The 14,457-nt window shown below is 38.8% G+C and overlaps 1 protein-coding gene across 2 annotated transcripts in view; it reads left to right on the top strand.

Moving 5' to 3' along the window:
* The window catches only part of Hibch (3-hydroxyisobutyryl-CoA hydrolase), a 64,083-nt gene that overhangs the window by 30,669 nt on the left and 18,957 nt on the right, over window positions 1-14,457 (top strand). For both annotated transcript variants that reach the window (XM_090354475.1, XM_090354474.1), the window contains exons 9-13: window positions 901-987; window positions 2,761-2,819; window positions 4,219-4,300; window positions 8,285-8,404; window positions 12,175-12,208. In XM_090354475.1, the coding sequence (XP_090210601.1) occupies window positions 901-987; window positions 2,761-2,819; window positions 4,219-4,300; window positions 8,285-8,404; window positions 12,175-12,208 (382 nt within the window). The remainder of the gene's footprint in view (window positions 1-900; window positions 988-2,760; window positions 2,820-4,218; window positions 4,301-8,284; window positions 8,405-12,174; window positions 12,209-14,457) is intronic.

Here is a 14,457-nt window from a genome sequence, read left to right as displayed (position 1 = left end):
TTTGCTTGCAACAGAGTTTGAGTATCTTTTTTTCCGAAATGCTTGGGACCAGAAGTGTTTTGGATATCAGACTAGAGATATTATATTTCAGATGCCATCTTGGTTCATTCCTTCCAAGCAGCATTTGCTGCCTTCAGTCCAGTTTCTTTCAGTGACCCAGCTGAAGAGAGTGTCATAATTTTAGAAAAGGATTATATTAAAAAAAAAAAAAAGCTTTCAGCCAGTGTGGTGGCTTATACCTGTAATGCAGCTACCCAGGGGACAGAGATCTAGAGGATCCAGGTGTATGGCCGGCCACCGTAGGCAGAAAGTTAGCAACACCCAAGCCAAACAAGCTAGATATGGTGGTGGTTCATACTTGATGTCTCAGCTACTCAGGATGTGCAGGTCGGGTGTCATCGACCAAGGCTGGCTGAGTAGAAATGCAAGAAGTTGGGAGGGGGTGGGGGACAAAAACAAGGGAAGGGCTATCGATGTTCAAGAAATAATGTACGCACTACCCAACAAATGTAACTGTAACCCCTCTATATGTTACCCCAACAATAAAATACAATTTTTTTTTAAAAAGAGGTCAAATAAAATGATCTCCATGGTGAAAAAAAAAAAATTCAACTGTAACCCCTCTATATGTTACCCCAACAATAAAATACAATTTTTTTTTTTAAAAGAGGTCAAATAAAATGATCTCCATGGTGAAAAAAAAAATTCAAGAAGGTAAGACCCTGTCTGAAAGACAGGATTGCTGCCATGGCTTAGATATCTCTCAGCCTACCAGTAAGGAATCCTTGAGTTCAAACCCCAGTATCACCAAACAATAATAATAATAATAATAATATAATAAGAAGAGCTTTTTATGTTTTCATGGTGTTTCAAAATCTGTTTTCCTTTTCTCCCTTTTAGATGTCTATGTTAGAACAAGATTTGGTAGCTTTGAAATCTCCTTCAGCAAAAAATGTTGCAAATGTCTTAGCAACCTACCATGCAGAGGTAAACTTGTCAGAGTTCTAACCTTAAGGTTTTAATTTATGGGGAAAGAAAAGTGATACACAAATTTTTAGTCGAGAAACGCTATACATGCACTGGGGATTGTTTAAAGCATGGACAGTTCTTCGGTTTGCTGATGAAAGATGATGTCTTACTGTGGAGCTGTAAACTTGCCTTGTGAACCTCAGTCTTTGTGATTAGCCTTGGAAGGGATTTTTATGACACTGCATTTCTGTAATAGAGACCCAGTGTTCGTGTCATTTGTGCATCTACTAAAACAAAACTCTTGTATATATCTTTAATGATAAAAGGCATTGCAGGATTTAATTCCCTATATAAAAGCCAAGTATCTTAAAAACAAAACAAAAAAAAAACCTTGTAGTTTATAAGTACATGCTTTCCTTTTTCTCCTGAAAGTGAACTAAAATTATAATAGAGCAATAAAGGGAGGAGGGGATGAGTTAATGACAGAAACGAGATGTCCATAATGAAAGCTTGAAAGGACAAAGACTAGGGCAGTTAACTTAGCCCTGTAAATGCTGTAATCAACTTTAAGTGCTTAAGTCAGGAGGAAGTAACCTTCTAAAGGGCCAGGAATCTCCTAAGATGGATGCAGTTGTTGGGATAAAACTCAGTTGCAAAGTTTACCTAGCCTGTGCCCGGTCCAGTGTCCTCAGCTCTTCTAAAAGGAAAAGGAAACAGGGGGCATGGCAAGAAGATTGTATTTAAGGTTTGTTTGTTTGTTTGTTTTTTAAATCAGCAGTTAGGCCTCCAAAACTCCAGCAGATCTAGCCAAGAACAGGAGTAGGTGTGGTGCTCTACTGAGAAGAGTTGGAGCTTATATGACAAGAAGATCTGTAGCCCCCTCCACCACCTGGCTTGAGGAATCAAATGTGTACCATCCTACTCCCAAGTAATGCACTGGGAGGAAAAGCATCTCTGTAGATCACTGATATGCATGGACCCCTTAATGAGGCATACAAGTACTTATTAGGTTGTATAATATCATACAACTGGTAAGTGTAGTTGGCCCTGCATATAAAATTTCAGGATAAGAGAGACACATCCAAAGTACTAAACTCATAAGTATAGGATGAGTGAACTATACCAAACACGGATTTTTTTTTTCTTTCTAAATAGTCTTAATTAATTGGAGTAAGTATAAATAATAGGCCTTCTCCAAACCCCAGAGCCTAGTAGTCTTAGTGAAAGTCTTTTGTCCAGTCTTGTTCTGTGTTATGATCCTGAATCACCTGCAGTTAAGACCTTAGTAAACTGAGACTTGTTCATGAAGAAGACTTGGACTATGAAGAGACATACAACTGTGTAATACAGGAAATGATTTTGGTATTCAAGAGATGAAGTCACAGTCCAGAGGACAGACTTTTGTTCCAGGATGTACACAACAGAAACCTAGTTACTGTATTGCCAAGCTCTTGGGATCACCTCCCCAGGTTTTCAGTCCCTATAGGTCAGAGCTGCAGGGACCCCATGGAGGGTAGATCATATAGAAATGTGGAAGATCCCTTAAGTTCTTGGATTCACAAATGAATTTAGATGATAGTTTATCAATTTTAATGACATTTAAATAAAGATACAAGAACCAGACTAGAATATTACACACTGTCTGAATTTTGAGCATATGGTGATAGTTATTTATGAGAGTGTTAGATGTAATTTTACTGAAAGTGATAATCTGTTACGAAGTGTATAATTAAAGAGGAAATTCTGGAGCATTTAAAGCAGTTTTAATTTCTTCAAATTATTTTTAAACAGTGCAAGATTGATCAAGACAAGTCTTTTATACTTGAGGAATACATGGACAGAATAAACAGGTACCTACAAAACGATCTCGGTTATATCTACTAAATTCCTTTGGAAAGAGTTTATTCAATTGAATTTGATAACATTTTCATTATACTGTGTTTTATAATTCTGCAAATTCTGAGATCAGAAAATGTACTGCTTTTATTTTTAAGTAAGCTTGGAAGAAACTTCTTGCTAAGTAACTCTTTAAAAGGGCAGTAAATAATCACTATCTAGTTAAATATTCTTCTATACTAATCCATTTTAATGAAAAACAATTTTTTTTCTATATGTGCCAGTCCTGGGGCTTGACCTCAGGACCTAAGTACTGTCTCTGAGCTTTTGTTGATGAAGATGAATGCTCAACCCCTTGAGCCATAATCCCATTTTTAGCTTTTGGTGGCTACTTGGAGAAAAGCGTTTCATGAAGTTTCCTGCTCAGGATGGCTTTGAACTGCATTCCTCAGATCCCAGCCTCCTCAGTAGCTCAGATTAACAGGCATGAGCGACCAGTGTCTAGCACAAAACGTCTTTTTAAGAAATGGGGAAAGAGGGGGCCGGGAGTTTGGCCTAGTGGTTAAAGTGCTTGCCTAGCATGCATGAAGACCTGGGTTCGATTCCTCAGTACCACATACATAGAAAAAAGCTGGAAGTGGTGCTGAGGCTCAAGTGGTAGAGCTCTAGCTTTGAGAAAGTCCAAGGACAGTGCTTAGGCCCTGAGCTCAAGCCCAGGACTGGCAAAAAAAAAAAAAAAAAAAAGAAATGGGGAAAGAGGCTACAAAATAGTAATTGAATCAGTTTTTATCTTTGTAATTTTCTCTGAAAATCTTATTAAGTCAGCCAGGAAAAAGTGTGCAGTGATGTAAGAAATTGCATTTTGTCTAAGGAAAGAAAAAAATACACCTGTTAGAAGATAATTCTTCCATCTCTTCATTTTAAAAACATCAGTTTTTCACAGTTGAGTTGTTTATTTACACATAGTCCCATCAATGTAATAAAACATAAGAGATGTAAGTTTTGTTTTGAACTAATAATGGTAAGCTGTAAACACCCTTCACAAGGAATTAACATTCTTTTTTTTTTTTTCTTGCCATTCCTAGGGCCTGAACTCAGGGCCTGGGCACTGTCCTTGGATTTTATTTTGCTCATGGCGAGTGCTCTGCCACTTGAGCCACACCGCCACTTCCGGCTTTTTCTACGTATGTGGTACCAGGAATCGAACCCAGGGCTTCATGCATGCTAGGCGAGCATTCTACCACTAGGCCAAACTCCTGGCCCAGGAAATAGCATTCTATTTCAGTATTCAATAAAACAGACTAAAGAATTCTTCATTATTGGTACTGGGTTAGGGAAAGCATTCAATCAGAGCTTATTGTTATCTTAGGTTAATTCACACTTTGGTTAATTCACACTTTTTTTCCTTAATAGATGTTTTTCAGCCAGTACTATGGAGCAGATTATTGAAAATTTACGGCAAGATGGTTCACCTTTTGCTCTAGAACAATTGAAGGTAATAAGCTGACCCTTGCATCCCCAAATATGGTGAGTTCTCCAGACAGAATTTTCTTGAGTGTCATTGCTGTGAAATGACACAGGAAGTCTCTGACAACAGTACCATCAAACCATGGGCTCAACCCACGTGCCATGGCTACCAACCCACTATGGAAGACAAAGGGGAGCTGATTTTATAGCCTCTGAATGTAACAGAGAAGGATTTTAATAACTGTATTTCATTTCTGCATAGTTCTTATTCTCTGGAGGTTGCTTTTAGTTCCATGTTTATTAGAAAAGTTGCAAGATTGAATGATAGCCACATGTTATAATTATATTAATTCATAAATTGTGTTTAATATGGAATATTGTTTTTTGTTTTTTGTTTTTTGTTTTTTGTTTTTTTGCCAGTCCTGGGCTTGAGCTCAGGGCCTGAGCACTATCCTTGGACTTTCTCAAGGGTAGAGCTCTACCACTTGAGCCTCAGCACCACTTCTGGCTTTTTTTTTTTTTTTTTTTCCCTATGTATGTGGTACCAAGGAATTGAACCCGGGTCTTCATGCATGCTAGGCAAGCACTCTACCACTAGGCCAAACTCCCGGCCCCGGAATATTGTATTTTTAAGCAAGAGGTTTCATGAAAAAAGTGTTCCTATTTAAACTACAAAGAAACTCACCTATAGCCAAAGTAGTCTTAAGTAGTCTTTCTCAGAGTTAGGGACTTCAAAAATGTTATGTAGGGCTGGGAATATGGCCTAGTGGTAGAGTGCTTACCTAGCATATACAAAGTGCTGGGTTTGATTCATCAGGAACACATACTCAGAAAAATCTCACATGGTAGAGCACTAGCCTTGAGAAAGCTCAAGGTCAGTGCCCAGGCTCTGAATTCAAGCCCCAGCACTGGCAAAAAGAAAAAAAAAAAAAAGGTAACGTAACTCTGCTGTTAAGAACAAGGGAAAAGCTGTTATAATACAAATGTGTACACACTAATAACCTTCATTAAGATTATGAAAGTTGAGGTATTATTGAATCTAGAGAGAAAAGAAGGGAAAGTATAGTTCCTTGAAGGAAACATTCTTCTACTTATAGATACAGTCACAGCATTCCAGTTCTCAGGAAACTTACTGACAAAAATTTAATGAAATCTTACATGCTTGCTAAGGCACTCTAAAGCTGTGCCATGCCTACAGATATTTAAAAATTTTTTTGGATTATTTTTATTTTTATTTTTTTGGTGCCAGTCCTGGGGCTTGAATTTAGGGCCTGAGAACTGTCCTTGGGCTTTTTTCTCAAGGCTAGCACTCTGCCACTTGAGCCACAGCACTATTTCTGGCTTTATCCCATGTATGTGGTGCCGAGGAATCGAACCTGGGTCTTCATGCATGCTAGGCAAGCACTCTACCACTAGGCCAAACTCGCAGCCCCGGATTGATTATTTTTGAGATAAGAGTCTCTCTGCCTGAGCACATGCTTAGACTATGATTCCCTATTTATGCCTTCTACCACACTGTGATAGCAGGGATGTGACCTGATCAAACTACTGATCAGGAAGGAGTCTTGTGAACCTTCCTTGTTCCTGCTAATCTTACACCATGATCCTCCCAATCTCAGCCTTCCAAGTAGCTTGGATTACATGCCTTGGCCAGATGGGATGCATGGGCCAGGGAAGCCAGGGTTGTCTACAGTCTTGCAGGCGTGTCCCTTGTTGCATTATGGATTAAGGGCTTCAAAAGAGGCCATGTAAGTTCCTTTTTCAGTACCAGAAAACTCAGTTTTTTGTCTCCTTTCTAATTACAACTTTGAGAATTGTTTGATTCTAAAGTACTCAATTTGTGAAAAGTCAGTGAAATTGAAGATACTTGAAGATGTTAACATATAAAAACATGACAGAAACCCTATTTGAAATACAGGGAAAATAAAGATTCTAAGAACAATAGCTAGGTCATAGATTTTTTTTTTTTGAGAAATAGCAAAATACTAAATAGAGAAAATAAACCTGAAAAGATTACCAATTCTTCTGTAAGCTTTGATAACTCTTCACATAATGTGCTGTTTCAAAATAAATCTGCCATTGTCTATGAAGAATTAACCACACTAGGGATTCTTCTCTTGCTGTGTAAAGAACTGGAAAAGTAGAGGAGATGAAGTAATTGCCTGTTTCTCCTAGAGAAGGGCAGCAGTGATTGTGTCAGCTGTCCTCCTGGATGAATTTCCAGATAACTGATAAGTACATGTCTCAGGCAAAACTCCCCAAGACCACTAGAAGACAGAGACCAGAAAATGGAGAAGGGAATCTTCCCTTTCTGAACTCTATAATGTGAGGTATAGATTGTTACTGTCTGTGGCTTATACTCTTCCCTTGACAGTATTTTTAGTGGTACAAAGTAAATTTTTAGAAATCATGAATTTTCTTTCTTACTGGAGGGATTAGAAAGTTATATTTTCATAGAAGGTTAGTAGATTTGAAAGATGTCATAACTTTCTTCAGAGAAGAATACTATGTGCATGTAAATTATAATTATCCTACACCTTCATGTGTTCCTTTGTTTTATGTAGGGAACAAGTGAATTTGTTTCCTTTAATGAGTTTCTTAACCTCTCATTTTCTGTTCATCATCTCTATTTAGAAGTCAGTATCAGTGCTATCTTTTTATTTATTAAAAAAAGTAAAAATCAGTCGGGCATGGTAATTCTCACGCCCATAGCCTAGCTACTCAGGAAGTTGACACTGCCAGGTGCCGGCTGTGGCTCACACCAGTAATCCTACCTTCTCAGGAAACTGAGATCTGAAGATCATGGTTCAAAGGCAGCCCACACAGGAAAGTCTGTGAGATTTATCTCCAATTAACCACCAGAAAAGGCTCAAAGTGGTGGAGAGCTCAAGGATGGCACCTAGGCTCTGGGTCCAAGCCCCACAGCCAAACAAAAACAAAACAAAAGGAAGCTGAGATTGATTGTGAGAAGTAGGTCAGCTTGATATGCTGTAATTCAGCTATGGCAGAAGTGTAAATAGAATTGTGGTCTAGCGAGTAGGAGGACAGTGGCTGGTTTGGGCAAAAATAAGACCCTTTCTCAATTCTACTTTATTTTCTATTTAAAGGCGAATCTATCATTACTAGAAAACTAGTAGCCTAGTTTTCTCAATTCTTTGAACTCATAAAATACAATTTAGATCTGAGACACTGACTCAACAAAAGGCCTAAAAGACTATCTGTTGATAAAGAAAAGTATAAGCGTTGATATATACCTGTCTAATGCCAACAAGGTAGTCACAATCATATACATGTTTTGCAACTCAGGTAGTAGAATCTTTAAGCTGAAAACAGGTGGCATAGCATTGGAGTAACATGAATGTTTTTATATTTCCAAGGTAAGTAGACTTAATTCTAGCTGAAGAGCTCAGTTGAGTTTAGAGACTTTTCCACAGCCACATTGTGAGAGGGGAATAGTGTTCCTTTCCTTCCTCCCCTCCCTACCTTTTCCCCTCCCCTCCCCTCCTCTCCCCTTTCCTTCCTCTGTTTTATTATTTTTTTAGTAGTTGTAAAAGGGATTTCAGTTCTATAAGTCAGTTATTGAGCACACATATCTTAATGTCATCCCTACCATCATTCTCCCCATCTCTCCCAACCCCATCCTTTACTTAGCTTCTATATAAAGCAGAATGTCCTCTGTGAATAATAGTGATTGGTAAACTGTTAATTTCATTTAAGAATAATTATTTGCTTATCTACTTGAGATAATTTATGTCAGGTTAATACAGATTTTTAAAAAATAAACAGGTAAAGAATTCATTTCACTTGTGGAATGATCCATTTTCTTACTTCGACATCAGTTTAGAATATGTGTTTGGTGCTTTGGCAGGATTATGTTCAGATATGATTTTTATGAGACCTAGCATAAAAAATACCAAAGGGCATATTTTACCATAACGTAGAAAGTCAACTAATTTATTATGGTCAATAAAGGAACTGTTTGTCTTCAACTATTTATTTTTTTCCCAAAAAGACCCTTAGTAAGATGTCGCCAATGTCCTTAAAGATTACACTAAGGCAACTCATAGAGGGTTCTTCAAAGACCTTGCAGGAAGTACTAACAATGGAATACCGGCTCAGTCAAGCATGCATGGTAAGTTTTTTTCATTTGTTAATTATGGCTTCCTAGTTACGACCGTAATATATATTTGTTCTAGGACCTGTAGAGAAAAGTATAACCATGAAAATGAATTACCTAAAACTCTTTAGTGTAAAGAAAATAGACTAGGTAGCTTTAGGTGTGTGAAAATATTGCCTTCTGGATTATTTTTAAGCCTTTATGAAATATCAATTACATTTGTGCATAAGTATATGAAGATCTCTACTTTTATGTGGATTTCAGAATAGAAAATCATTTTTTTCAGATCTAAGCCAAGAAGCATAAATGCTCCAAATCTGAATTCCTTCATTGGTTAAAAAGAGGAATAATACTTATAAGCATTTTATACATATGCATTCAATAAATGCACAGATGGGAACTATTAGTCTGCTACATTTTTAAATTGATTAGCATTGAACGTTCCATTGTAAATATAAGTAGACAGTAAATGACAGCAAGTTTGGTTTCATGAAACATTTTCTACAAATTAAAACTTTCCAAAGACAGATCATCCTGTAGGGTGGAGAAACCTGTAAGAAGCAGCATATTATTTATATTAATCCACCTAAGGCCAGAAAGGAATATTTGATTTAATAACCAGAAATAAGACACTTTAATGGATTTAATGTCTTCAGAATACTTATTAAGATATGGAAAATACACCTGGTTAGAAGTAAAGCTTTCATGAACCATGTCTGAAAGCCATTCCTTGGAAGAGGTCCATGAAGATGAAGCTCTAGTAAGTGTTTACTGTGAGCCTTTGCTCTGCTACGCACTCTGTTAAGTCTGACAGTCTGTGAAAATGGGTACTGTGATCTCCATTTCACAAATGAGGAAACAGAGGTTATGCAGCTACTGCGAGGAAGAAACAAGACATGTAAACTTGATAGTCTTTAGCCAGTAGTAGCCTGTGAGGCTCACATTGTCCTCAGATGTTTTTGATTGTGCTTTTAGTGCACTGCTGAGATAGACCAAATTCCCTTCACTTTCATACATGCCACTGTGTGGCAGGCACCTTCTTATTAGGCTTACGTTGTTGGTAGAAAGAGACATAATCCTTTGTTTTCATGGAGTTCCATTTACTGAGACTGTAAATAACTACACAAAATAACTGTACATTTTGCTAAAAGAAGCATACAGGCTTCAGAGTCAGCAGGGAGCTGGGGAGGCAGAGGGAAACCTGGTATAAATTAGCAGATAAAGGAAGATAGCTTTGGAGGCTACCTCACCTGTGACCTGACAGATGGGAAGTGTGTCTACGGAGTAGCCTGACTTGAATGCAATTTTCCAAGTAGGCAATTGTTGCTGCTCAGTAGAGATGGGGCAGGAGGGGTTAAAGTGGATGCAGAGACTGGTAAGGAATGTGCTTCAGTAACCCAAGTGTGAGCTGGGAGTGGTGTAGAATATCATGGTGCCAAAGGACATGAGCCAGTAGATATGAGGTGAACATCAGAGTTAGTGTTGATATGATAGGGGGACCACCAGAGGAAAATGATGCATTTAGGAGCTGGAACTAGGAGATGTCAATCAGACTAAGTGTGAATGATAACCCTCACCCTTAAAAAAAAAAAAAAAAAAAAGCTCTTGGGAAGTATTTATTAACTCAATAAATTCTTGCAAGGAGTTAGTAACCATAGCTTGAAAGGAAAATAGACATATGACTATCATTACTAAGATTTTGTTGTTCACCAAGAACATCACTAAAGTATTCTTTGAAGACTTAAAAGAAATGAGAAAGTCAAATGGCAAGTCTCAGAGGAATTGCACCCCTGATTTGGGGGTGGAGCACACTGTGGGACAAAGCTTTGAGGCAGGAGAGCTTGCCTGTGGTCATGTTAGAAGGAAGGAGGGGATAAGGTAGTGAGAGATAGAATCCAAGGAAACATTATAGGCACAGTCCCTGTGGGGTATATAGGGTCTTGGAGATATGTGTAAGACAAAGTTTTGTTCTGTGTAAAAGGAGAAGACATGACATGGTTCTGAGCAGGAGTGTTTGATCTTACACTGGAACAGACTCCATCAGACAATGAGTTGTGTTAATACTGTATGATCAATCATAGAGAAGGCAAATGAAAGATCTCAGATCAGGGCATGGAAGAAATCCAAGTCCATCATGTTCAAGGAAGAAAAGATGAATGGGAAGAGAAAACAAAAGGACAGGTAGGAGAACCAAGAGAACGTGCAGTCACACAAGTGAGAGAGGAGTGTGGCTGGGGTGTAAAGCTTTTGCCTAGAGAAGCTCTGAGCTTATGAAAAACAACAGTAAAAGAAGAGAGAGGGGTGAATAAATAGTGTCAAACATTGCAAAGTGACAGGCAAGTAAGGTTAAGAAGTATTCTTTAGGACAGGAGTATAGCCAAGAGTTAGCATACTTGCCTAGCATGCACGAAGCCCTAGGTTTGATTCTTTGGTATCACATACACAGAAAAAGCCAGAAGTGATGCTTTGGCTCAAGTGGTAGAGCACTAGCCTTGAGAAAGTCCAAAGACAATGCCCAGGCTCTGAGTTCAAGCCCCAGGACTGGCAGAGAGGGGAAGGAGAGAGAAGGAGGAAGGGAAGAAAGGAGGGAGGGGGGGAGAGAAAGTAACTTTTATGTTTAGTGACACTGAAGCCCTAGGCCCAGATTAGACTTCAGTGGGTTGCAGAGGGTGTAGATGTAAGTAGGTGGGAGGTGAAGGAGGGCAGAGAGTATGTATACAGCTTTTTCTTTTTGAAAGAGGAATAGGTAGAGTGAGATCAAAGATACTAGAACATGTTTATAAATGTCTGGAAATAATCCAATAGAGAAAAGGATTGTATTGATACTGATAATGATACTGATAATAGTTCACATTAGCACATCATTAGTCTGTGCTGCCTCATGGATTAAAATAATCCTATGCTGGGCGTATTGCTATTGCTGCTCATGTGAGGAAACAGGATTAGAGACATTACCAACCAAGGTAACACAATGACTTGCAATACAATTGGGATGGGAACCCAGACATTTGAATTCTATATACTCAGCCGTTCAGTTATGCAGACTCCATTGATGTCTGGAGAGCTGAGAAGTGGATCCTTATCACAAGAGTTCCCAAGAGGTCACAGGGGGCTGTGGATTGGAATATAGCGGAGGTTGGCCTTTGAGAGCGAGGAAGTCATGAAAGCGGAGGTTGGCCTTTGAGAGCAAGGAAGTCATGAAAGGCAGAGGAAGTCATGAAAGGCGGCAGTTATAAATGGCCATGGTTGGTGGCAGGTCTTTTAGTGGTGAGTGTGTAGGAGTTTCACACCAGAGGACATTTTTGTTAATGGATGGTGAGTCATTGCATGATAATATAGTAACAATGTGCACCTGGGCAAAAGCTGAGAAAGTAGAAAATAATTGTAGATGGTTGCTTCGAGGACTGTGCCTTGTTGAAAATGAAACCCCCAGTACTCAACTGGGCCAAGGATTTTGTCAGAAGAGTATAAAAGAGAAAGGTATGCATAAGTGACATTCTAGGGGAAGTGACTCTAATAGACTGAGAGGCTGGACTGGAAGTGAAGCCTGCACAGGTGGGAGCCATAGAATCTGCAACTTCAGGAGAACCCAGAATATGCTTTCAGATATCTGAAGGGAAAATGTCTCTGAAGGCAGGTAGTCCAGGCTCTGGATTTCTCAGTTGGGATTGGGCCATAGAAGTGAGAAGCCACCATGGGGCCTGGGGGTGAGGGGGGTGGAGAAGGGGAGAGCACCAAGAATGAGGATGCCTAGAAACTGAACCATTTAATTTTTTTTTCCCCAGGTAAATCATGACTTTCATGAAGGTGTTAGAGCTGGTGAGTGACAAATAACTGGAATTTCTTCTTGGCTATTGGGGATTTATGAATATATACTGCTAGTTAAAGAACATTTTTTTTTAGTGACAATCCTGGAGCTTGAACTCAGGGTCTGAGTGTTGTCTTGAGCTTTTGCCCCAGGCTAGCACTCTACCACTTGAGCCATGGATCCATTTCCTGCTTTTCATGGTTAGAAATAAATGTTTCATAGACTTTCTTGCCCAGGCTGGCATTGAACCACAATCCTCAGACTCCTGAGTAGCTAGGATTACAGGCGTGAACTTCTAGACATACTTTTATATTTCTTTGTGTGGTGTCATGGTTTCAAACTTGTTAAGCAAATAAATGCTCTACCAGTGTCCTATATCCCTACCATAGAAAGACATTGTTGTTGACTGTGGTGCTTAAACTCAGGTCCTAGACTCTGTCCCTGAGCTCTTTTATTCAAAGCTAGCACTCTAGCACTTAGGGTGCCACAGTGCCATTTCTGCTTTTCTGGAGGTGAATTAGAGATGAGTCCCATGGACTTTCCTGCCTGGGCTAACACTAAACCACAATCATCAGATCTTAGCTTCCTAAGTAGTTAGGATTATAGGTATGAGCCACCAGCACCCAGCTAGAAATATGTTTTTATCTGAGGCTAGGTTTCTACAAGTATGTTTTATAAGAGGCTAGGTGCCCTGAACTCTAAGCTTTAATAAACAGTCACTATTGCCCTAATTTCTGGCATGATATATCACAAATAAGAAATGAGGTCAAATTCTTTTATAAAACACATGTGATTGAGTCAGAACAGATTGTATTTGTTTTAGAAACATGGTAAAATGTGTTTTTCTCACCAGCTCCCTGCAGATTCCTGCTGTATATAGATTAGAATCTATACCTCTGATTTTTAGGATATTTGTACAAATTATCATAGTCAATGATTATGATAGTGTGCCTTCAAAAAGAAAAGCATTTTTTTTTTTTTTTTGCCAGTCCTGTGGCTTGAGCTCAGGGCCTGAGCACTGTCCTTGGGCTTTCTCAAGGCTAGGACTCTACCACTTCAGCCACAGCACCACTTCTGGCTTTTTCTATGTATGTGGGGTGCTGAGGAATCCAGCCCGGGTTTTCATGCATGCTAGGCAAGCACTCTACCACTAGGCCAAACTCCCAGCCCCAAGAAAAGCATTTTTAAGGAAAAAAGTTTAATTCAAGTAGCATTTGAGTTCTGGATCATAAACTAAATCAAACTATTCTTTTTTACCCCCAGTCCTGGGCTTCAGCTCAGAGCCTGAGCACTGTCCTTGGACTTTCTCTCAAGGCTAGAGCTCTACCACGTGAGCCTCAGCACCACTTCTGGCTTTTTTTCTATGTATGTGGTACCAAGGAATCGAACCTGGGTCTTCGTGCATGCTAGGCAAGCACTCTACCACTAAGCCAAACTCCTGGCCTAAAGCAAGCTATTTTTTAACTCAAGTTGAAAAGAAGTCTCAAAACAACAAATTATTGAATCAGTGTATCATTTATGTAGCCCAGCTGGCCTGGAACTGATCTTCCTGCCTTAGTCTCATAAGTACTGGGATTACAAGTGTAAACTACCACACCAGGGTACATTTTTAATGAGAGAAAATATGAAGCCTCTACTTTTAACAAAGCCTCTTACTCAGAAAGCAACATCTGCTCTGGCACAAATGTATAGTGTTTTTTCTGTAGTTTGCGTTCCATAAAAATATTTAATTAGATAAAGTAAGTTAGTAGATTAGGGAAATGGTTTTTAAATAACTTAGACGTACCATCTATAATAAACCTCTTTCTAGTTAAGAAAATATAAATAGATGATCCTAAGTAGACTTTGATAGCTAACAGATGAAGTCTGAATGGACATCTCAGGAAACCTTCTGAAAAACCTGAGGTGCCTATATAGCAAGAATTTGTTCTATCTCTTCTAAGCAAAAACTTTTGCTAGCTTAAAAGGAACTGGCACAGATTTCAGTAATCATCTTTGCTGTTTTCCTTCAGTGGTATCTCAAGGAGGTAGATAATATTGGCCAGAAGACTTAAAAGGAAAGAGATTGACATGGAAGAATGCACCATTATTTATCTCCATTTACAGTATCTAGGGAATATAAACTTCGAAAATGGTTGTGGATCAGAACACTGGTGCTTAAGATACCACCAATCCAATTCCGAAGTCCTATAGTAGACAACTAAACCTTAAAACCATCCAGTATGCATGTCTGTAGCCCATCTTACTTGAGAAACACAAA

This window comes from Megascapheus bottae, chromosome 21, assembly GCF_031878675.1.
Source record: "Megascapheus bottae isolate mThoBot1 chromosome 21, mThoBot2.hap1, whole genome shotgun sequence".
Classification (NCBI taxonomy): domain Eukaryota; kingdom Metazoa; phylum Chordata; class Mammalia; order Rodentia; family Geomyidae; genus Megascapheus; species Megascapheus bottae.
Note: the sequence above shows the minus strand (reverse complement) of the source record. Positions and strands in the feature narration are given on the sequence as shown.